The sequence below is a fragment of the Ceratotherium simum genome, chromosome 2 (assembly GCF_057802395.1).
Source record: "Ceratotherium simum simum isolate JZ-2026a chromosome 2, ASM5780239v1, whole genome shotgun sequence".
NCBI lineage: Eukaryota > Metazoa > Chordata > Mammalia > Perissodactyla > Rhinocerotidae > Ceratotherium > Ceratotherium simum.
The window spans coordinates 1,557,625-1,581,045 of record NC_141901.1 but is presented as its reverse complement, the minus strand read 5'-3'; the positions used below and the strand labels follow the sequence as shown (position 1 = coordinate 1,581,045).

General features: G+C 49.0%; 1 protein-coding gene across 6 annotated transcripts in view; it reads right to left on the bottom strand.

Moving 5' to 3' along the window:
* Positions 1 to 23,421, bottom strand: part of NFASC (neurofascin) — a 181,040-nt gene that overhangs the window by 75,966 nt on the left and 81,653 nt on the right. For all 6 annotated transcript variants that reach the window (XM_087437031.1, XM_087437025.1, XM_087437014.1 and 3 more), the window contains exon 2: positions 21,439 to 21,547. In XM_087437031.1, coding sequence (XP_087293157.1) covers positions 21,439 to 21,547 — 109 coding nt within the window. The remainder of the gene's footprint in view (positions 1 to 21,438; positions 21,548 to 23,421) is intronic.

The following is a 23,421-nucleotide window of genomic DNA, read 5'->3' as shown; positions in this document are numbered from 1 at the left end:
GCCAACACGGCTCTTCTCCCAGGTCTCTCGGCGCACGGTGCTGTCGTACCGACTGCCTTCTGCACGGATTAACTTCCGTCTAAAACACTCTTTGGATCTGCCCTCTCTCATTAGGATTTGCCAAATGTGACTCATGTGGCCCTTGTCTGCACTCCTGCACACCATTTATGCCCCCGTTATAGCACGCGTCACTTGTATTCATCCCAAAGGCCACTTGTCTGTATCCCTATAAAAGGGCAGGTGCCTCATCTTGTGTATTCCTAGAATCTAACATAATGCCTAAAACACAGCAGGTGCTCAAAAATACGTGATGGATGGATGAAAAAATGAACAAATGAATGACTGACTGGATGAAATAAACCACTTGGTCAAGTGTGGTTTTTTTGTTTTTAACCTCATGTTTCCCCAGAAAACCACCAGGTGGTGCAGGAGAGCACCTACTTGGGACCTGGGAGCTCTAGCTAGAAGGCATCCCAGGAGGTCTTTGGTTCTTCCTCCTAACTCCCTGAGATGGTCCTGACACTGTCTCAGAGAGCCCGCTAACTCCTCTCCTTGGCTCCTACATCGCCAAAGACCAGACTCAGGTTATCTAGCTGAAACCTTAGTGCCGAGGGAACCAGCACTAGGGGAAGGCTCAGTGTTCCTTCAGAGAGGACCGTGGGGATGGCTCCAGCCTCGGCTCCAGGACCACCATGTTTTGTTCAGGAGCTGCCAAACAGTAGAAAGCGATGGGAAAGAGAAAGAGAGCTTATTCTGGGAATCTTGATGGAAAAAGGAAGCCAGCAGCTATTCATTAACTAGAAACACACTGGCAGGAAAAAAGCCCAATTATTTGGGGTGCTTTTAACTTACAATTTAAAAACACAGTATAAAAAGAATATAGAGATAATCACATTTAGCTGTTTGACAATTCTCTCTCACTCTTCTCTCTGGAATCCAGTTTTTCCAATAAAACCTTAAAAAAGGGAGAGAATTTAAAGATTATCCAGCTTTATGCAATCCTCTTACTTTTCAGACAAGGAAACGAGAGCCCAGAAAGGGGAAGTGATTTGCTTAAGGTCCCCCAGCTGGTTAGCAGCAAAGCTAGGAGAAGAAACCAGGTCTCCTGACTCCTAGCCCAGAGTTTTTCCACCCAATTTCCCTCTCCCTCGATAGGTAGGAAAGTTCCAGAGTAAAGTTGCTATTTAAAAAGCAAATGTATAGTTTGGCAGTTCCTCAAAAAATTAAACATAGAATTACCACATGACCCCGTATTTCTACTCCTAAGAATTAAAAACGGCTATACTCAAACAAGTACATATACACCTACGTTCACAGCGGCATCATTCACAACAGCCAAAAGGTGGAAGCAGCCCAAATGTCCATCAGCAGATGAATGAATAAACAACTTGCAGTATATCCACACCATGAAATATTATTCAGCCACAGAAAATAATGAAGGATAGATACATGCTACAATGTGGATGAAACCCAAGGATATCACGCTCAGTGAGAGAAGCCAGACACAAAAGGTCATATACCGAATGCTCTCATTTATATGAAATATCCAAAATACGTAAATCCATGGAGACAGAACACAAATTGTGGTTACCAGAGTCAGAGGGGAAGGGGGAATGGGGAGCATTACTTAACAGGTATGGGGTTTCCTTCTGGGATGATGATGATGTCTGGAACTAGACAGAGGAGATGGTTGCACAGTGTGAATGTACTAAATGCACTAAATTGTTCACTTTGACATGGTTAATTTTATGTTACCTGAATTTTACCCCAATGAAAAAGAAATGTATAAATGTATAACACTGGTATCTATATGTGCTCATAAAGATAAAAGAGCAGAGGATAAGGAAGGTGGGTTATTCCACATGGGCATATAGGCACCCTCAGCTCCCTGGGACCAGGTCCTCTCAGCCTGGAAGATAGGCACACAGCTGGACACTCTTTCCGTACATCCTGAGGGAATTTCCACCCAAGTCAAAGGAAGGGGAGAGTCAACCGCTGTCTGGGCATAGGGGTTCTGGTGTGCACACAAAGAATCCAGCACAGGGTGAGGAGAGAGATGCCCTGCCTGAAGGCACCCCTACATCACCAAGGCTCACAGTTCCCCCATCCTGGTAACCAGGGGAAAAGGGGAAGGGCAGCCGCTTCTAACCTAAAGCAAGTGAATTCACGCTTCCAACCAAATCTTAGTTTTCGCGCTATCTTGCTGTATGGCCCAGTCTCATAATATCTCAGGTTCCTCTCCTGGTCCTTCCAATGACTCAAGAGGTTATCACTGGGGTAGAGTAGCAGCCCACCCAGACAGGGGGTGGAGCAGTCAAGGCCCTTCGACGGGAATGCCATCTACCTACGGAACATCCAGGGGAGGAACAAGGAAAATCCCACATCCTGTGGGAGGGCAGATCGAGGCTGCAGAAAGGGCCGTGACAACTGGCTTGGAATGCTGGAAGAGGGCGTGGAATTTTTCTGTTTAGCTCCACGAGGCAAAACTAGGACCAGGTGCTTCTCTGAGATGCAAGGAAGAATTGTCTAATAAATACAGCCATCCTACAATACCATCCATGAAAACGAAACACATGACCCACACACGCTACCAACACGATGTGTGTGAAGGCTCCTTTTATATCGAATCAACCAGGTAAGAGGTGCAGTGTAAGGATATAAAATATACTAGAGGAGGTGTATTGCAGGGAGAGAGAGTGAGGAAAAGAACAAAAATAAGTAAAACCAAAAGAGAAATTCTGTGTGGACTGATGGTGCATATGAACTGGGGAATATGATTAATTTCATTGTGTATCTGAGGTCCCCCCAACCCCAGGTGTGAAAAGAAAAGCAAAAAAAAGAGAGAGAAGAGAATCACTGTAACATGAAATCTTCTGCCATGTGAAGTAGAGAGGTCACTGTTCCTAAAGACTCCAAACGCCATTTGGTCAGGCGCTTTGCTGACAGTGTGCCCACGCGGGAAGGGAACTGGATGCTCATTGGAATCACCTGGGCACCATTTAAATACACAGATCCCTGGACCCTCAGACTTCTAGGCAGGGGCCAAATCAGGCCTGCAGACTAAAAAAAAATTTTTTCTATTTTTTTTTTTGTGAGGAAGATCAGCCCTGAGCTAACATCCATGCCAATCCTCCTCTTTTTTGCTGAGGAAGACCGGCCCTGAGCTAACATCTATTGCCAATCCTCCTCCTTTTTTTTTCCCCCAAAGCCCCAGTAGATGGTTGTATGTCCTAGTTGCACATCCTTCTAGTTGCTGTATGTGGGACGCAGCCTCAGCATGGCCGGAGAAGCGGTGCGTCGGTGCACGCCCGGGATCCGAACCCAGGCCGCCGGCAGCAGAGCGTGCACGCTTAACCGCTAAGCCACAGGGCCGGCGCCCCCCCCCCCAATTTTTTTTTTTAATTTGAATGCCCTTAGAACCTCTGTTATCTTACATGGGGGTGCTTTATACACCTAGGCAATTCCCCTGCACTCAAGGCCTTTAAATGTGCAAGCCTTGTGGGAGATTCGGATTCAAAATGTCTGAGATGGGGCCTGGGAAAGCGTGTGTGAGTTGGGTGATGATCAGCCACTGGTGGGCACCGCTGGACATGACAGCCTCATGGTCAGGTTCAAAAGCACTGGCTGTGCAGGAAGATGCCTGGGTCTGAAGCCGCCCCCCACTTATGAGGTGGTACCACGGGCAAGTACTGAACCTTCACAGCTTTGATAGTAACAGCACCTGTTCAGAGGCTGCTGTGGTGGCAACACACAATTCCTATAAAGCCCTCAGCAAAGACGGACCAGGGGGTAGGAGCTCCATAAACGTTTGCTGCCACCCCCAAGAGGGTGCGAAGCTCGTGGGGATGAAGAAAGCACTCTGGCTGCCTATGAGACACGACCAGCAACAGCGGCAAGTGGTAATCACAAGGAAATTATCCAGCCACAATCACAGCCTGCTTTCCCATTTTTCCTTTTTTCTGGGTGCTGGTTTGCTTTCTTTGCCCAGACTGGGGAGCCCCTGGTGTTGATTCCACAACCTGTCCCTGGCAGAAGGACGGACAAGAGGCCCACAGCTCCCGCAAGCTGTTGCCGTCGGGAGCTCCCCACATTCCCGCAGCCCCATTCTGGGCAGGCTGCGCCGGTGGTCACATCACAGCGGAAGTGATGGGGGAGAAAAGACTGGGGGGCTGAGACATGGCTCAGCTGGCAGCTCTGTGTCCCCGGGACAGAACCTGCCTTGGACTTTTGGACGGAAGTCAGTGAGCCATTCATTCACTTAACAGACCTGGCAGCAAGCACTGATCCAGAGAATATACATGGGGACAAGACAGAAGGTTTCTCTGCTTTTATGGAGCTCATGTTCCAGCAGGGAACACAGGACATAAAGGTTGAACAAAAAAGTCAGGTGGCACTACGTGCACACAACCCAACCTGCACACAGGTGTTTATCGCAGCCTTATTCACAACTGCCAGTACTTGGAGGCCACCAAGATGTCCTTCAGCAGGTGAATGGGTACATAAACAGTTTCAACTGTGTACAGTCCAGACAATGGATTATTACCCAGCACTGAAAAGAAACAAGCTATCAAGCCATGAAAACACATGGAGGAACCTTAAATGCATATTACTGAGTGACAGAAGCCCATCTGAAAAGGCAACATACTGTATGATTCCAACTATATGGCATTTTGGAAACAGCAACACTATGGAGACCGTGAAAAATCAGTGGTTGCCAGGGGCTCGGGGGAGGGAGGCATGAAGAGATAGAGCACAGAGGATATTTAGGGCACTGAAAACCCTCTGTATGGTATTATAATGATGGGTACATGTCATCATACATTTGTCCAAACCCACAGACTGTACACCACCAAGACTGAATCCTAATGTAAACTATGAACTTTGAGTGATTACCACGCGTCAGTGTAGGTTCATCAGTCGTAACAAATGTATCACCTTGGTGGGGGATGCTGATAATGAGGGAGGCTATGTTTTGGGGCAGGGGGGATATGGGAAATCTCTGTACCTTCCACTCAATTTTGCAGTGAATCTAACAGTGCTTTAAAATACAAAGTTTATTAAAAAAAAAAAAAGAACATCACAATACAGCAATGTGATAAAGGGAAGTGAATGGTCAAGGAAGGCTTTTGTGAGAAGGTGACGTTGACCAAGATCTAAATGGCAAGAAGGAGCTACCTTGTAAAGATGGGTCAGAAAAACATCCCAGGTAGGGAGAACTACTTGTGCAAAGGTCCTGCGGCAGGAAGCAGATGCGTCCATGCAAGGAACTGAAAGAAGCTAGTGTGGCTGGAGCTTGGAGGGCACGTGAGGAAGAATGGCACAAGTCATGGTCAGAGACAGAGTCAAAGGCACACTCACGGAGGGCTTTGAAGGTCAAAGTAAGGAGTTTAAATGATATTCTAAGCATGTCAGGAAGCTATTGCAGGGTTCTAAGTGGTGGAGTGCCTGATGAGATTTGTTTGTAAAGACCGCTCTGGCTGCTCTGTGGAGGGCGGAATGTAGAGAGGCGACAGTGGAAGCAGGAGACCAGTTAGGAGGCTTCAGGCAAGGCCAGCCCCTCTGTTCCAAACCCAGAATCTTCACCACCGTTTCCATGAAATCACCCAGTGTAGCCGGCCTCATGGTCTGCCGGGGTTACACATACACTATTCAGGGAGATGAGGAGAGAGCTGAAAGATTTAAGAATCTCTTAGTGCTGGGTTTTCTCATTGGGTCCAGAGGAGCCCGGTGGTTCTTTGGACATGCCTCAGGGGCCTTCTCCAAGGGGCGCTTGGGTAGGGGGGAGCAGGTGGGACTCAGGCCTCCACCCTACTCTTACCAGAGCTGCTTCACAGTCTGTTTTACATTGGGGTTCTGCACAAGGTTTTATCTGAAGAAAGGATTCTATTAGTAAAACAAAGAACCGAAAACCCTGTGCAAAAGCCTGACTTTGCAAATACAGAAAGCCTGCACCCAGAGGAACAATGTGCGGGGGCAACAGCAAGGCCGGGTGTGAGGAGGAACACACCGGGCGGGGCCGCAGGACTGGACTTGGGAGACCCTGGGTTTCCCACGCTGAGGCCTGGGGTGCTCTCCAGGCTCGGTGGCTTCTCGGGACTGCTTCCTAACCCCCGATGCCCCTAGTCAACCTCCCCTCCCATTCCCACCACAGCCCTTTGCACCCTTCACGTCTCTCCTGAAACGCGCTTCAAGAGCCCTCCCCGGTCAGGCCCTTGCCCCCCTGCTCCTCTCGTCTTTCCCCATCCCCTCCTCGCCCTCTGTCACCCTGAATTATTTCTAGTTCCATGAATGGTCCTCTCTCACCCACCCGCTGAGGGAAGACTACACAGACGGTGGCCAGACCACGTATGACAACAGAAGCCTGACCCACGACCTCTGTCGCAATCGGCCCAGGACGGTCAAGACCTGGTCAGCGACCACAGCTTCCCTATTCCACCACCAGCACTTCCAACTCAAGACCGGGCAGGGAGAGGAGAGAGCTCCCCAAATCAAGGACACAGCCCAGGCAGCCCACCTCTGCTGCCCACGGCAGACCCAGCACACCGGCAGCCTTCTTTTTTCACTACAGAGCTTGTCCTCTCCCCTCTCTGCCTTTGAGTCTCTGCCAAATGCAAGTGATGGTGGCTGAGGCCTTGCTACAGCAGCTCTGAATAAGTAGCCTCCGCTTGTTCTCATTTGGGTGGGCTTTGTTTATTTCCACACTAATTTATCTAAATCACTCTCTTTTCCTAGTCTGCCTTTTCTGCTCTCTCACCCAACTCTTTGTTATCTTCCAGGCTCAGGGTGGGTGACACCTCCTCTGGGAAGCCTTCCTTGGTTTCCCTGCACCACCTCTTCTCACCAAGGCTGGATTAGGTCCTCATCCTCTGTGCTCTCAGACAGTTCTGGGACAACTCACTGTAACGAGTGCTAGGTCTTGGTGTAGACTGTCATCTCCCCTACTACACGATGAGTTCCTTGAGGCTGGGGATAGTGTCCTATTCAACTTGCACGATGTCAAGCATCCAGAGAACCTAGTGGGCATTTCCTGGATGTTTATCCAACTTCCTTGCTACCCTCCTCCCATCCACTGTACCTGTTGAGTCTGCTGGTGCTGCCATTACAGAATACCACAGACTGGAGAATCACCTCTCACAGTTCTGGAGGCTGGCAGCCCACCATCAAGGTGTCAGCAGGGTGGTTTTTTCCACAGCCTCTCTCTCCTTGACTTGCAAACGTCCGCCTTCTTGCTGTGTCCTCACAGGGCCTTTCCTTGGTACACACGCATCACTGGTGCCTCTTCCTCTTCTTAAAAGGACACCAGGCATATCGGATTAGGGACCCATCCTCATTTAACCCTAATTACTTCTTTAAAGGCCCTATTTCCAGATGCAGTCACATCTCAGGTTAGAGCTTCAACACAGCGATTTTGGGGGGCGGGGGAATACAATTCGGTCCATAAGAGTATCGGTATTTTTTTTTTTTGAGAATTCATCTCTACCCCTTTCTCAGAGTGATCCTACCCCAATTCCAGGGTCCGGCTGCGGTTCGTGTAAGCCAATAGCACTCCCAGCCCTCTCACCACTGACTGATTAGGGGACGGACGCCTAATCCAGCAAGAGGCAGTGCACTTCAGGGAGACTTCTGCTGAGACCTCTGGGAAAGACAAGTTTCCCTTCTCTTCTGAGAGAGACCCAGGGAGGAACCCCCATAAGGGAGAGGATGGAGCTTCAGGTGGGTGGGAGCAGGGGGTCTCCACGTGTCACATGGGGATAATTCAACCCTGCAGAAGGTGGAGAGTGATCTTTCGTGTCACTGTTTGAGTTACTGACAGAGCATTTCCTGGAGCAAGCCCTACCTGTGGGTTTTTAAATTACATACATGTTTACACTGAAAATTCCCTTTAGTAAAGGGGGACGTGTGTACAGCAACAGATGGAAACTAGACTTTGGTGGTGAACATGATATAGCGTATACAGAAGTTGAAATAGAGTGATGTACACCTGAAATTTATATAATGTTATAAACCAATGTTACCTCAATAAAAAACAATTCTCTTTAATTTTTAAGCCAGTTAGAGTTGAGTTTTCTATCACTTGTAACTGACAATGCTACCAGAACCCAAAATGTCCCTAGAATGTTGGCTGAACACATAGGCTTCCCACTGCCTTCATTTTCTGTATAGAAAAAAGTGTCCCTCCCCACTCCTGCCGGCCTGTCTGGGCGCAGCCCCAGCCCTCTGCAGGGGCCTCCACCATGGACTATCTGCTCTCTCCTCAATTTCCAAACTTTTCTCAACTGGCTCCCTGCCTCAGCAGAGAAATATCTCCAACTTTCTCTCATAACAAAACCAAAAGATTATTCTTTGTATCCCACAGCGTCCCTATAGATACCTGATTTTTTTTCCCTCCATCTCTCTCTTTTTTGAACACATTTTTTTTAAATTTTATTTTTTAACAGCTTTATTAGTTGTAATTGTTGAGGTGTAATTGTTATACATGGTTTTTCCTTTTTTTTCTTTTTGGTGAGGAAGAGTGGCCTTGAGCTAACATCTGTACCAATCTTCCTCTATTTTGCATGTGGGATGCTGCCACAGCATGGGCTTGATGAGTGCTGTAGGTCTGCACCTGGGATCTGAACCCGCAACCCCTGGGCCGCCTAAGTGGAGTGTGCCGAACTTAACCACTACACCACCGGGCTGGCCCTAACCTCCATCTCTTCTTATCAAAGTTTTTTTTGTGTGTTTTTGTTTTTTAAAGAGTGGTCTATGGCTTCTGCCTTTACTTATTTAGTTCTCATTCACCCTCATCCAACCACACCCTGGAATTCTCCTCTCCAGACCTCCCAGTGGCCTCCTGATGGCCAAATCCAGTGTCCTCACTCTTCATCTTGCCAGACCTCTTGGAGGCATGAGTAATTGTTAACCACTCCATCCATCCCTCCTAACGTTCTTTCCTCCTTGGCCTCTGAACCACCACTCTGGGGCCTCCTCGTCTCTCTGGCCCTCCCAACACCCATGGCAGCATTGGTGACACTGCTGGATCCTCTTCTTCTGCCTGATGTTCTCAGTGTCTCTATTGGGGTCCTGTCCCTCCATCTGTATTCCCCGTCTTTGTTGGTGGTATCCACCCAAGTCATCCAGGCCAGACACCTGGGAATCACCCTTAATCCCACCTCTTTTCACATCTCACACCCAGGCACCAAGGCGCCTGCACTGTCTCCTCCCCAGTATCTCCCATTCCCCTCCCTTCTCCACGTTCCCACCCATCTTCCCTTTGATATACACCATGTCTCGTGGACTACTGCAACAACCTCCCAACTGGTCTCCTTCCAGTCCATTCTCCATGTTGCTATTACAGTGAATTTTCTAAACCTCCATCTGATATGTCAGTGCTCTGCTGAAACTCTTCACTAGCACCCCACCAATCTGTAAGATCAGAGCCAAACTCCCCAGTGTAGCATATGAGGCTCCTGGAGATCAGGCGTCTGCAGGCCACTCCAACCCCACCCAAACCCTAAATGCTTCCGAACTGAAGGATGTGCCATTTCTAAACATGCCACACCATCTACAACCTCCATACTTTACAGGCACCACCCTCTGTGTCTGGAAAGGCCTTCCCTCCTTGTCAAGTGGTTAATTCCCACTCAGTCTTCACGACCCCGCTGCTCAGACATCTTCCGCTCAGCGAAGAATCCCCTGTGCTCCCTCTGTGCCCCGCACCTCCACCCCCAGCAGAGCTGAGAGAGTCCATCTCCACTCTCTCTTAAACCTGCCTCTGAACCTGGGGCACTCAGCACACTGGAAAAACCATATGTCGAAATTAAGGGTTGAGACCTTTCTGTAAAGGTCTGGATAGTAAATACTTTAGGCTTTGTGAGACAGACAGTCTCTGTCACAACTACTGAACTTCACCATTGTAGTGTGAGAGCAGCAATAGACAGTAAGTGATAAATGGGCGTGGCTATGTTCCAATAAAACTTTATTTACAAAAACAGGCGGTGGGCTGGAAGTGGCCCAAGGGCTGTAGTTTGCTCACCACTGGCTTAAACGTCCTCCCCTCTTTGTGGAACTCTTGAGGCTTAGACCACGCGCTGCTCATTCTTGAGTCCCCCGTGCCTGGCATGGTCCCTGGCGGGGAATATTTATGGAATGGAAGATTCAAGTATAGGTCTCAATCTTGCCACTATTTTTTGTAAATTACTTGTTTGCCAAGTCTGTTTTTTAAATCTCAGGAATGGAAATAAATATTCCTGCTGTGCCTGCTTCAACTGGCTGCTGTGAGAATCAAGTGGGCAATGCACGGGAACGCGAAGCACCACGCACACGTGAGTTGCTTTTACTGTTCTTACTGCATTCCCTCCTGATGGGCTCAGGTGATGCCACCACACGCAAGGCCATCAGGTTTTCTCTGAATATCGGGTACACCTAAGTTCAAGAGAGGGCCTGTGATCTGTCCAGCATTCTGCCCATAGAGTGGCTGGTCTGGGGCTTAGCCGCAGGCCACTCTCTGCCCTACAGCATCCTCCTGCCCTGGGAGTGAGGTTTCTCAGACCACGCCTCCTCTTCCTGTCACTCCACTTGCTTTCTCCCTGATTTCAGATTCCAGAGGTGCCCCTGTGCAGGGTGTGAGAGAAAGTGTGTGCAACAGACGATGGCCTCCCCGAGACATGAGAGTTATAATCAATGGGACATGATGACCTGCTGGTAGTAGTGGTGAGAAGAAGGATGGCATCAAGGTTTCTAGGTTGGGAAACTGGATTAGGATGATGCTAATAACTGGCATCAAAAGTACAGAGAGGGAAATAAATCTGGTAGTGGTTGGGGCGCAGGGAGATCATGAGCTCGGGACTGAATGTGTTCAGTTTGCAATGCCTCAGAGCCATGAACAAAACCGTCCTGCCGGTACTCCTCGGCTGTGTGCCTGAATTAATGCCCAGGGACACACCCACAGGTCAGCGCTCAGAATAAACTAATGAAATAACCAGGACAGTATCACAAGAATCAACCAAGGCATACACTCACACATCACTGCTATAGATGCTGCGGGAACAGAGAGATAATAAAAGCCCAACAGAGCCAAAGCACAAATCAGCCACTGTGCACTAGATTAAAAAAAAAACAAACACAGGGCCTGCCCCATGGTGCAGCGGTTAAGTGCGTGTGCTCACTGCTGGCGGCCTGGGTTCGGATCCCAGGCACGCACCGACACACTGCTTGTCAAGCCATGCTGTGGCGGCGTCCCACATAAAGTGGAGGAAGATCGGCATGGATGTTAGCTCAGGGCCAGTCTTCCTCAGCAAAAAGAGGAGGATTGGCATGGATGTTAGCTCAGGGCTGATCTTCCTCACAAAAAAAAAAAAAAAAAAAGAAAGAAAACACAACAGGGCTTATTACTAGAGATGCCCAGAAGCAACCTGTGCAGAAACCAGAGAAAGGAGCCGAAACAAAAGAAGAAATGGAGACACCAAAACAAGGAGTGGGAAGGGCCATGCGTTGGAGATCTGAACCGCTCAGATGCATCTCACTCCGGCTAGAGGGCTCCACGCAGACAGGCGCGCAGGCCCTCTTCGCTGGAACCCACGACTGGGAAGTAAGGTATTTCTCAAGTAATTTGCTACCAGTACAAACCAATAACAGTTGCAAATTATTTATACATACATATAAACCGAGTGGCTCGGGTTACCACTATAATAATCACATTCTCATTCACTTTCCATTTTCTTTCTTGAAGAATAAAGAGCCAGCGTGTGTCCTGCCTGTGGCCACCCTCTATCATATTTGTCTTGGCAGGAAAAGTAGTTGAGGAGCTGGCCTGCGAGACAAAATCCACCCTCCCTGTGGAGCACTCAAGGCCTGTGACGAAGCTCCGGCCGGGCAGCCTCTTCTCCTGCAGCGGCTGCACAGGTGTATCTCCAGTGCAGGCGGCCTCGCGCCACCCCCAGACAGGCCAGGCGCTTTCTGCCCCTTTGGACGTCTTGGCTCCCGCCCTGCTTAGGCGGGAAATGCTAACCCCTTCCTTCTCTATAGCCCAAGTTCCCTTCTTCGCCAAGGCCCCACAAGGCGAGCCTCCGGGACGTGGACCCTCTCTCCCACTGAGAGCAGGCTGCAGTTCCCATGTGCTCCCCAGCACACCACCCTGCTCTGCTCCAGCGGTCACCTCCTCCTGCCTGCGGGGTTATCGTCCCAGCGTCTGTCTCCTGCATCGCACTCTAAACTTCTTGAGCTCAGAGTCTGTCTTGTCTCCCTCTGCAGTGAGACAGCACAATAAATATCTGTAGGATGAGTAAACAGCCATCTTATCAGATACTTCCTATTACTGAAAGATATTTATGCCATCAATGAATTAGATAATATATTATACAGCCTTGGTTAATATCATATATGATAAAACTACTGTTACAGTATAAGCCTGAGTAATAAATAGTAATAACCTAATAATAATATCTATCGGCAGCCTCTGAAGTAGACCCTGTCCCTGCTCAGCAGACACACTCATCTCCTTTTTTTCTGAAACCGTCCCTCCATTCCCTTTCAGAGCTTTGTCTGACCTCAAGTCAGGGCCATGCTCTTTTCTCTACCCCACAGACAGACTCCCAGAATTTAGGGATTCAGTGGTCCAGGCACTAGCCCCAGAACTGCCATCACCTCCGTTTCCAGCCTCCCCACCCCCTCATCCCGAGGGCTTCAGCTTAGCTGCCCTGGGTTCTGAAATCTACATTCAGCAGAGGGATTGCCCTCAGCACTATGGAGGACCCTCCTCCCCATCTCCCCTCTGATTCCCACTGCCACCTCCCTTCTGTCTCTCTCACACCAAGGAAGGAATGATGCAACAGATGGTGACCCCAGCCTGCTCCCCTCCCTCCACTCACAGGCATCTGAAGGCCAGGGGGTGGGTTTCCCAGGAAACTCGAAATGCTCCCTATTGATGATCATCAGCCTGCCCCCAAGAGACAGAGCGCCCAGCAAGGAAGAGAAAGATAGCAGGATCTCTGGAAGAAGAGTAGAAGGGGAGGCAGCAGGGAGGGGCTCCCTGGCCTCCTCTTCAGAGAGCCCCGCCAAAGAATCACATCTCGCCACATCTCCCACTTCAGCCCCCACGGAATGACCGCATGTCTCAGCATCTTTAAGAAAGTCCGTCTGCCCACACAGTCCTCCCACTTCCCCTTGAAGGGCTGGAATTGCACCAAACTCTCTGGGGCATGAGGACTTGACAGCCTAAGAAAGCACTCACCAGCCTGCTTCTAGATCCTGCCTCTCCCCACGCCCAGGAGAGCCCAGCTTCCTCGCCCATGTGGGGTCCAACCGGTCGTCTTCTAGGATTTTCCAATAGCCAAGGAAACCTTGTATATGGGAATCAACTCCCCCCATCCCCCTCCTCCCTTCTCAGGGCTGGAGGGAGGTGGTCTCCATCTGCTCTGTGGCGGGGTTTCATGCTTGGCTCCCTTTCATTGTCAGGGGGAGAGATCTGGGAGGAGTGAGGGCTGTGTGTTAACCACTGATAGTCATCTGCGTGCGGATGGCGGCGGGGCACCAGCGGGCCTGGCCCCTCCTCTCCCTGTCTCAGCTGAGTTCACAGAGGCCACAGGGTCTCAGCAGGAGTCGGTGGTGGGAGAACAACAGTATCAGGTGGCCCTGATTCCTGCCTGGGGAGCGGGTGGAGGGGGACACCTGGGTTTAGGATTAGGGATTTGGCTGAAAACAGCTGTTTTCTGCTCAACACCCAGAACTAATCTATAGGTTGAAACCTGAGCCACTCGGCTATTTATGAAATTGCGGGTGAGGGAGGGAGGGGATGGGAAAGAAGAAAGGGGAAGAGACCTTTCCCTCAAGGTGACCACCATGACCATCTAGTGTTCATACCAGGCTCTCTAGGGGCGCAAAGCACTTAGGGGACAGCCTGGCGTCATGAGCCACCGGGCGGGCTGGTGCCCCACAAGAAGGCTGCACCCATCAAGAAAGTGCAGCCACTTCTAGGGTGGCAAGTGCATGCATCTCGCTGTCATGGCACAGCTGGTTGGGTCACTAAGCCATGGAGCTCGGACACGGAGACCCGCTGTGTTCTTTTTCTGAACTGCATTGTGTGGGCCTATCACAAATCTTTTAGCCATCTGCTTATAGTGGACCTTTAGGTTGCTTTTATTTATTCTCTCCCCATTACAACGTTGCAGTGAACATCCTAGTACATACAGCCTGATATGTGGACGAAGTAGGGTTGCTGCATCACCCCATCTCTTTGACCCCACGCCAGCTGGAGCCCAGCACATTTTAGCCTGGCATAGCAAGGGAGCCCAAAGTACACAGGCGGCCTGGTGCACAGGCCCGCCCCGCTGACAGCTCACCACACAGGCCGGTAGTTCCTGGGCACACTGGGAAGGACATCGCTGGTGCTACCATCCAGCCAGCTTTCTAAGGCTCTTTGGGGCTGTGCATTTTCTCATTATTATTATTGCTTATTTGTTCGTCCTCCGAAGGGCAGGATTAGGAAATATACATGGAATGGAAAAGACCCTGAAATGTAGTCAGTGTGGCTGTGGATCAGCGGATCTAACACGCTGTGCAGGGGCTGGCTTAAATAAGGTTTGTGGATATCTGTGCATTTCCATTATCCAGGCTCCACTCACTGGCCCTGCTCATGGTTAACTGAGCTCTGACCAGTCTCCTTCCTTATAGAGATTAGCAGGTAAAGCAGATTGTAAAAGAAACAGAAGTTAACATGTAGGGTATATAACCTCGGCCTTGGAGCCATCAGTGAAACCAAACTGACAAGAGGAAAGACGCCTGGGAGGAAGAGCAGGGAACAATATGCACCCCCTTCCCCTGGGAGGAATTCTGCCACCTTCTGGAAGCAGGAGAGGAGGCCCCACCTCTCTACAACTCAAGAACTTAGCTCCTAGCTTCTCACTGGACTGGGCTCCCTGTCCTCTACCCTCAGGGAGAAAGCTTCACAGCAATCAGAGACACACCTTGCTTCACAGCTGGAGAGAGAGAGCTGTGAAACTCCGCACCCTCTCCTAGAGGCGGAAGAAGACACCCGGGGTAGCAGCAGCTGTCTCCCCAGGGCTCAGAGGAAGGCTGGAGGGGCAAGTGATCGTAATCTATGTGACAGGTCTCCTAGGGTGGAGCCCAAGATTTGGTAGGGGTAAGAAGGAGGGACCAGGGTGAGAGAGAAGATGGAGACTGATGGTAGAAGGCCAGCAAGGAAGGCTTAGATTTAGTATGAAAAGACCTCAGGTTCCTCAAAAGGTGAAACACAGAATTACCACATGACCCAGCAATTCCACTCCTGGGTATATACCAAAGAGACGTGAAAACATTTGTCTATATGAAAACTTGTACATGAACGTTCATAGCAGCATAACTGATAACAGCCAAAAAGTGGAAACAACCCAAATGTCCATCAACAGATGAATGGATAAATAAAATGTGGTATATCTATATGATGGAATATTATTTAGCCATAAAAAGAAATGAAGTACTCATACATGCTACCACATGGAGGAACCTTGACAACACCATGCTAAGTGAAAGAAGCCAGACACAAAAGACCACAGATTGTATGATTCCATTAATATAACATGTCCAGAATAGGCAAACCTATAGAGGTAGAAAGTAGATTAATGGTTGCCTAGGGCTAGAAGAAGACCAGGGTAGGGGGAAATGGAAAGACGCTAATGGGTATGGTGTTTTTCTGGGGTGGTGGGGGAGGTAATGAAAATGTTCTAAAATTAATTGTGGGGATGGGTGCCTAACTCTGTTAATATACTAAAAAACACTGAGTTGTATACTTTAAATAGGTGAATTGTATCGTATGTGAATTATATCTCAATGAAGCTGTTATTTAAAATATTAATGAGAGGGGCCGGCCCCATGGCATAGTGGTTAAGTGCGCACGCTCCGCTGCTGGCGGGCTGGGGTTCAGATCCCGGGCGCGCACCAATGCACCACTTGTCAAGCCATGCTGTGGCGGCGTCCCATATAAAGTGGAGGAAGATGGGCACGGGTGTTAGCCCAGGGCCGGTCTTCCTCAGCAAAAAAGAGGAGGATTGGATGGATGTTAGCTCAGGGCAGATCTTCCTCACAGACACACACAAAAATTAATGAGAAAAAAGAATTGTATAAGGACTTGGAAGACTGTTAGAAAATTGTGATGCTTCAAAAAGGAAAGTGAATGATTAAATTTATAAATGCAGTTTAAAATGTTCCAAGGAATTTAATTAACTAAATTTATTAATGGGATCAAGCAAGTGATTGTTAAAATTTACAAGATTTATGAAGAGAATTGTAAAATTTGTTGGTTGAAATTAAAAGTTTAAGGAAGAATTAGGTTTTGGGGTTTATAACTTTAATACATTGAATATTGATTTAAAAAAAAAGACCTAGGGCTAAGTTCTTTTATGGCACTTTGAGCAAGTCACAAACTGTCTAGTCCCTACCTCTGTAGTAAACTGCAAAACGCTGTACGAAGGGGACATAGCAGAAAGAGTAGCCCGAGGCCTCAAGCTCTCTCGGCAGCTCTTCTCAAGGGCGGTGGCTGTGCAAACCCCCAGTCATCTTTCTTTCAAAACCCAGCTTCTTCACCCAGGCACTGACCGATGGGTTCCCAAGGCTCCCTGAGTGGGGTGTCCATTTGGAGTTCAGGCCACTGTCCATCTGAGGACCTACCATCTGCACTCATCTGCTCACGACGTCACTAGTGTTAAACTGCTTACACCACCCTCTACTGGTGGGATTCCAAGCCTGGTTTCAACAGACCCAGGTTCTAAAGCCACTTGAAAACAATGGGCTGAGCTCATGCAGGAAAAAAAGATGGGTGGGTGAAAGAAAGATGACCGTCAGCCCCTTAACCAGACTAGGAGCTTCTTCAGGGCGAGGGCAGTATCTTCCACCTTTTCCCTGCACACCCTTCACAGAAGCGAGCGCCAACTCAACGCAAAGCAGGGCTGGGCTTTATCCACAGAGCTGAACAATGAGCCAGCTAGGAAATCACGCAGACCAGGGAAGCACACCCAACATGGATTCAGAGATGCAGCTTCATGAGGAAGTCACATATGATCCCCCGGCTCGAGGAAAGGGCACGGACACCTCGGCCATTTACCTGCTGCTCGGCCTTCGGCAATTAGTTTACTTTCTCTCAGAGCCTCAGTTTTCTTGTCTTTAAGAGTGGGATAAATACACTTATTATTACAAGGCGGTTGTGACAATTATTAATTAAATGATTTAATTTAATTCATTTAAAATGAGTTAAGGAGCTAAAGTATATATATAGCATCTCATCCAAGGCCTGGCACAAACCTGGCATTGAAACACCATTGGTCCTTGCTCCTTTCCCCCAAGTTACAGCTGGTGTACTGTTTTGCCACATGGCTTTGGACAAGCTGGGTTTTTGAACCTATAAATCCACTTTGTAGATCTACAAAATACACAATGCCTGTGCAAATAACCATACATTAGCTCTGTGGCCAAGGAGTTATTATTCATTCTTAGAGCCAACGTATGGTTATCTGCACAGGCGCTGTCTACCTTGGACCAGAGAGATGGGAAGGCTCCTGCAAGATCTCAGACCAGCCAGAGCTGCTCTGGGCTCCTCCTCTCCTGCCTCTGCCATGGTCTCCTTAACCAAAGCACTTCAGACTCCTGGAGAATGCCCCCCTTATTCACGACAGCTCCTTCCACCAATGCCCCATGAGCTACGACCTCAACTGCACTTGGCTGGAGTTAGCCCCGCAGAGGGAGCCATGTCAGTTCTTCTGAGGCGACTTCCATCCTACTGTCAATATTGGCTTAGCTGCTGATATTCCAAGGATAGCACATCCCCAGTTGCATTTTTAAAATTCCTGTCTGACGTGATCAGAGGACACAGGGAGGAAAGGACTAAGCCAGCAGGAGGCAACAGCATCTGTTCCTCCCTCCCTCCCTCCCGCCCTCTGCATTTATATCCAATACAGACATCAGTCTGGCTCCAACTGCCATCCCGGCAGGCTTCCACAGGCTGCAGGAGATGTGAAAATATAGGAGCCTGGAGGAGTGGAGGTGGAACAGACAGGGAAGGGTGGTTTCCTGCATTATAAGATAGATGCACCATTTGTCTAGATGTCTGCTGCACAGTGCTGGCAGCTGTGATGCTCACACCAAAGACACTGTTGGCTCCAGCAGTGCACAGGAAAGCGTTGTGTCTCGTGCCCTGAGTAAGTGCGTACACCAGCATGTAGGAGGGCCTCCCTTTGCCACAGCCTGTGGTCCTCCTAGTAGAAACAAGAATTCAGAGGGTGACATGCTGTCTCAAACCCAACAGCCCAGCCTCTGGTAACAAGGCAGGTTTAGTGGGCCAGCAGGAAAGGCAGAGAAGGGGGTAGAAACGACTGCATCACTTCAGCATTAACAAGGTAGACAGCACAAGCTATTAAGGGGAATAGCTTTCCCTGCTGCCACCCCGTCCCCGCACCTAGCGCTGCAGGTCTCAGCGCCCACAGGAGAGGGTGGCTAAGCATGGGTGCTGCCTCAAGGGCCTGGAGTCTGTCCTGGGTTGGGGGGCAGGGCCCTTCTCCAGTCAACCCACTGCTGTGTGTCCTGAGCCACGCTGTCTGTTGTCCGTGGCGGCCTTTTGTAATGTTTCTGGAGAGAGGGCCCAGCTTCTCACGCACAGGCAGAGGGACTTAGGAGTGTGAGTGCAATTAACCAGACGGATCCATTTGGAAAGCTGAAGCCCCGGGAAGCTGGGCGGTTTCTCTGCCCTGCGTCTGAGGGCAGGCGTCTGCTTTGAGTGCCTGGTGAGGACCAGGAGCTGAAGCACTGGGGGTGACGGAGAGGAGGGAGGGGCGAGATCAGCCTGAGTGGGAAGGTGCCTCACGCTGGGGCTGGTGGGGGGAGGAGTAGGGAGGGAGGCGTCAGCCGAGAGCAGATGCCTGGGGCAGCTCCAGATGGCAGTGGCCTCGGAACAAAAGGAGATGAGCCAAAGGGAAGGAGGACAGAGAAACGGAAGACTCACTCCTTTGAGGCTTCTGAAATGGAGAGACAACATCAGATTCCTACCTGAACCTGGCCGGAGGCTCCCTCAGAAACAGCTATGCAGTGTTTCCAGTGAGACTCCAACAAGCCACCCTGAAAACACACTGCAGCCCCAAACCAAACGGTCACCCGTGCAGGTCCCAGGGCAGACGGCGGGGATCTGAAGTCAGGTGCTGGCCCACTCTTAGATGTGGAGCTCTGAGCTCCAGTAAAACGTGGGTAATAAGGGGCCCAAGTTCATCGGGTTGTTGTGAGGAGGATTAAATGGGAAATGCACTTCGAGAACAGCGCACGGTGCCTGGTGCGTGGGGAGTACTCAAATTTTGATGATGATGGTGATGATGCTGGTGATCACCCCCTAAAGAAACCTGGATCAGCTCCCCTCCTCTGGAACTTATTTCCCTCAACAGCCACATCTCCCTGCTTGTGTGAGTTCTCTGTACTTTTTTCTTTTTTTTAAGGTTTCTCTGTATGTCTGAAAGTCCTGTGACCCTTTGACCCCTCATGATGTGTGGGTGCCTCAGACTGCAGGAGGCAATGTGGTGTCATGGCCAGAAAAACTCCCCACAATTCAGGGCATCTAAATTCTAGTGTGGGCTCTGTTGCTAATTAGTTTTGTGGACCTTGAAGAAATAACTTCTTGAGCCTCAGTTTATTCATCAATCAAATGGGAAGGATGACACCAGCCTTGCTCACATCACAAAACTGTTGTGAATGTCAAACGACACAATTAATGTAAATGGACACACTATAAAAATAAAACTCTGAACCAAGAGTAGGGGCTGCTTGAATAGATGGGAAGCGTACAGAGGTGCAAGCTAGAACAGGTGTGCTCTGCGTGAGGCGGATGCGGCAGGGTGTGACCAGCTGCCAGCCCGATGTGCCGCTGGGCAGCGATGCTGCTACCATCAGAGAAGGGAGGGGCCCCAGGTTCCTTAGGCGGGGATCTGGTTAGGGCAGCCAGAGTGTTTGCGCCCAGGGAGGACTGTGGAGGGGGTATGGAGGTATAGGGGTAGAAAGTAGGGAGGGCACAAGAAAAAGTGCCAAGAGAGGCGGCATAGCGACACAAAGCTGGACTAACTCCCGATCCTGGCACAAACCTGGGGACCTGTTCTCATGCTGTTTTACACATATTTACATGCCCATTATAATCACCTGGTATAGTACATAATCAGAGTCCTCCCAATACAGTAAACCGACAGAATGGTGTCCCCCCCACTGTTGGTCAACACGATCAAGTTCAGTGGTTAGTAACAACGATCGGGTGAAAAGGCCCTGTGGTCAGATGGATTTCCCAGCTGGTCCCTGAAACCTGACACTGTTCTAAGGCAAGTTGTAGCCCTAAAAGGGTCCACACAGAAACTACCTGCATAGAACAATCACATCTGAGCCACTGTTGATAAGATATGAGAAATAACAATGTCCATTACCTAAGACATACTCACTGCCAGGCACTGGGCAGGGCTCTGTGTAGGTTTAATCTTTACAACAAGATGTTCACTATTACCCCCACTGTAACCAGGAAACTCAGGCCCGGAGCGGTTAGAAATCTTCCTAAGGTCACAAAGCAAGTAGAGCTGGACTCGGTACAGACCCCAAATCCATGTCATCAGCACGCTCTGCTCCTACCTTTCAACCCTCCCTGCGTCCCCCCAGACTCATCTCCAACTCTTTCTGGGACAGCAGAACACATCTGGAAAGGGAGCTGGAGTGAGAGAGATAACTGAGGCAGAGACGCCCAGACTCAAGAATAAGGAAACCTTTCTGTTCAGGCCTCCAGGTCAGAGGCCCCCAGCCCTGCAGCCTCCAGGCTGCTGGCTTGTGATTTATCAACAATTACTCCTCAGTTAAAACTGTAGCCCTCACTTCTCGCATGTCTTCCCCTGTCCACCCCGGCCTGAGACTAACACAGGAGTTGCTGGGAACAGCAGGCAATTCTAACCCAGAATGGAACTACGCAGACCTTGGACACAGTGTGTGGCTTCAGCGATGTCAGCCTCGGCTGCTTACTGTGCCCTGGACAGCTGTCCATCTGCCAGGGCCCAATGCCCTGCCCAGAGGAGGGGTTCTCGGACTGTCCCCCATATGCCAGAGCTGTCACTCAGGAGGCTCCCAGGTTGTGGAGGCCAGGCTAAGAAGGGATGTGGGTCATAAAAAAAGCTGTTTCCCAATCTTTCAATTAAGGTGGACACCGGGACAATGGAAGGCTAACGCCAGCTGACGGCATCTGACGGAGAAGAAGGAGCAAACGCTTCCCCAGTGCCAGCCTCCCTGCAAAGGAGAGCCTTGACGTCTGGCTCCGTGGCCGACTCCGGGGAGGAGGAAGGAGATGTCCTCTCAGGAGATTTCAGGGACCAGGCAAAGACTCTCTCTCATCAAAGAGCAGGGGCAGGAGGCAAGAATTCCCCCACCCCCTCCCCCGAGACCTGTGCCCCAGGCCCAAGCCCCACTCACCGTCTCTGCTTCATTCAGCCTCCTCCCTGCAACACCAGAGGAGGCTCCCTTCCAGGCTGCAATGGGAAGGAAAACTCCAGTATCCCAAACTGCACATAAGTTGATCAACCTGTCTCAAAGCAAGCACAAAAAACCGAGGGTCACTCTAGGAAAGAAAAAGAGGAGGCTTTGTGGTTTGCAGCTTGTTCATTCACTGGCGAAATTATATCTTTGCCCACACTCCTTTGGAAAGTTTTGCATAGCATAACGGCATCTTTGTTCAGATTCTGCAAGATGCCTAGGCATGTTAGCCGTTGGAGGGGATCGGCTGTCTCATACATCAGATCATCATTAGTGCCCTGACACCATTATCTAATCGCCGATTCCCTATTCACCTGAAGGACTTAAACTGTATCTCAAAGAATCTCGCCTACATCCAAGAGAGGGAGAATTACCCATAATTATCTCATTAATTTTCCTAACTTACTTAGGAGAACTATTCTGTTTTTCTTCCCCATCTACAGCTAATCAAACCGAGTTCACAATAAACAAATCTATGACACATTGAAAGGAGATCTAACCTTAGGGTTAGGGGATGTGGACTGTAACTTCTAGCTTGTTATGTCATTGAGGGTGGATCACTTCCCTACACGTGTCTCAGCTTCTTCATCTGTGAAATGGGAAGAAGGTGCAGTAGAGTGGTCAGGCCACTGGGCCATTAGCTAACATTTTAGAGGCTCAAGTCCCAGGTCCAGTCCTTTTGGGCAATCATTGAACTTTTCTCAGTACAGATAACATATCTCATTTAATCATTTGCTTTAATATTAAAACGTGTCTGCAGGGGCTAGCCCAGTGGCATAGTGGTTAAGTTCACGTGCTCCGCTTCAGTGGCCTGGAGTTCGCAGGTTTGGATCCCGGGCACAGATCTATACACCACTCATCAAGCCATGCTGTGCTGGCGTCCCACATACAAAATAGAGGAAGACTGGCACAGATGCTAGCTCAGGGACAATCTTCCTCACTAAAAAAAAAAAAAGTGTCTGCAGAAAATTGTAAAATCCACCTTTGTAGGGGGTAATGTAGCAATACCTATCAAAACAAGTATGCATTTATTCTTTGACCCTGCAATCCCAGTTCTAGGAATCTACTTGGAATATATCCTATACGCCTATGTTGTGATCTCCAAAACTACTGTTAAGTGAAAAAAACATGATAGGAAAAAGTGTGTTTAATATGCCACCGCTTATTTAAGAAAGAGGGAGGAATGCAAAGATATATATGTATTTGCTTATATTTTTAAAAAGACAATAAGAGATAAAGCACAAAATAAATTTTAAAAGACCTATAGGGAGGGGGAGGAATGAGGTGGAGGGGACAGGGACATACGCTGGACTCAAAACAGACCTTGTTTTGTGGATTTGCTTTGGAACGTGTAAATATCTGACATAATTATAAAATATAATTAATATTTAAAAAAGGAACTTCTAACATAAAAATAAAATGCAATAAGTGAGTCTATGTGTCCAGTCGGTTGGTATAACTACACACAGAAATTAAAACACAGTGATTTGACTGTAGATCCTAAGAAGGATCTATTTTAAGGATAAAAAGAACTGCCCCTCACCCCCAAATCCTAAACTGTTTTCAATAATCATATTGATGGTACTCCAGTATTATTGTTGTTGTTGTTGTTGTTATTCTGAGACTTTTGTATGTGTATCATGGGATAAATCAAATGAGTAATAATATTGATGTTGCTGAGAAAGAAGAGCTTCTTGTTGAAAGGAGATACAAATATAAGATTGATGAGATCAGGTACAAATTCTGTAGTCCTGATTGTGCACTGGGAGTATCAGTGTGAACCCCACATGTTTGATCATACACACATGTGCGTGCACACATGCACAAACACGCACGCACACACCACACCCATGCACGCACCCACACACATTCATGCGCACACACTTCCTAGCTCTGTTCACTGTAAGGCCTAGAAACGAGGAT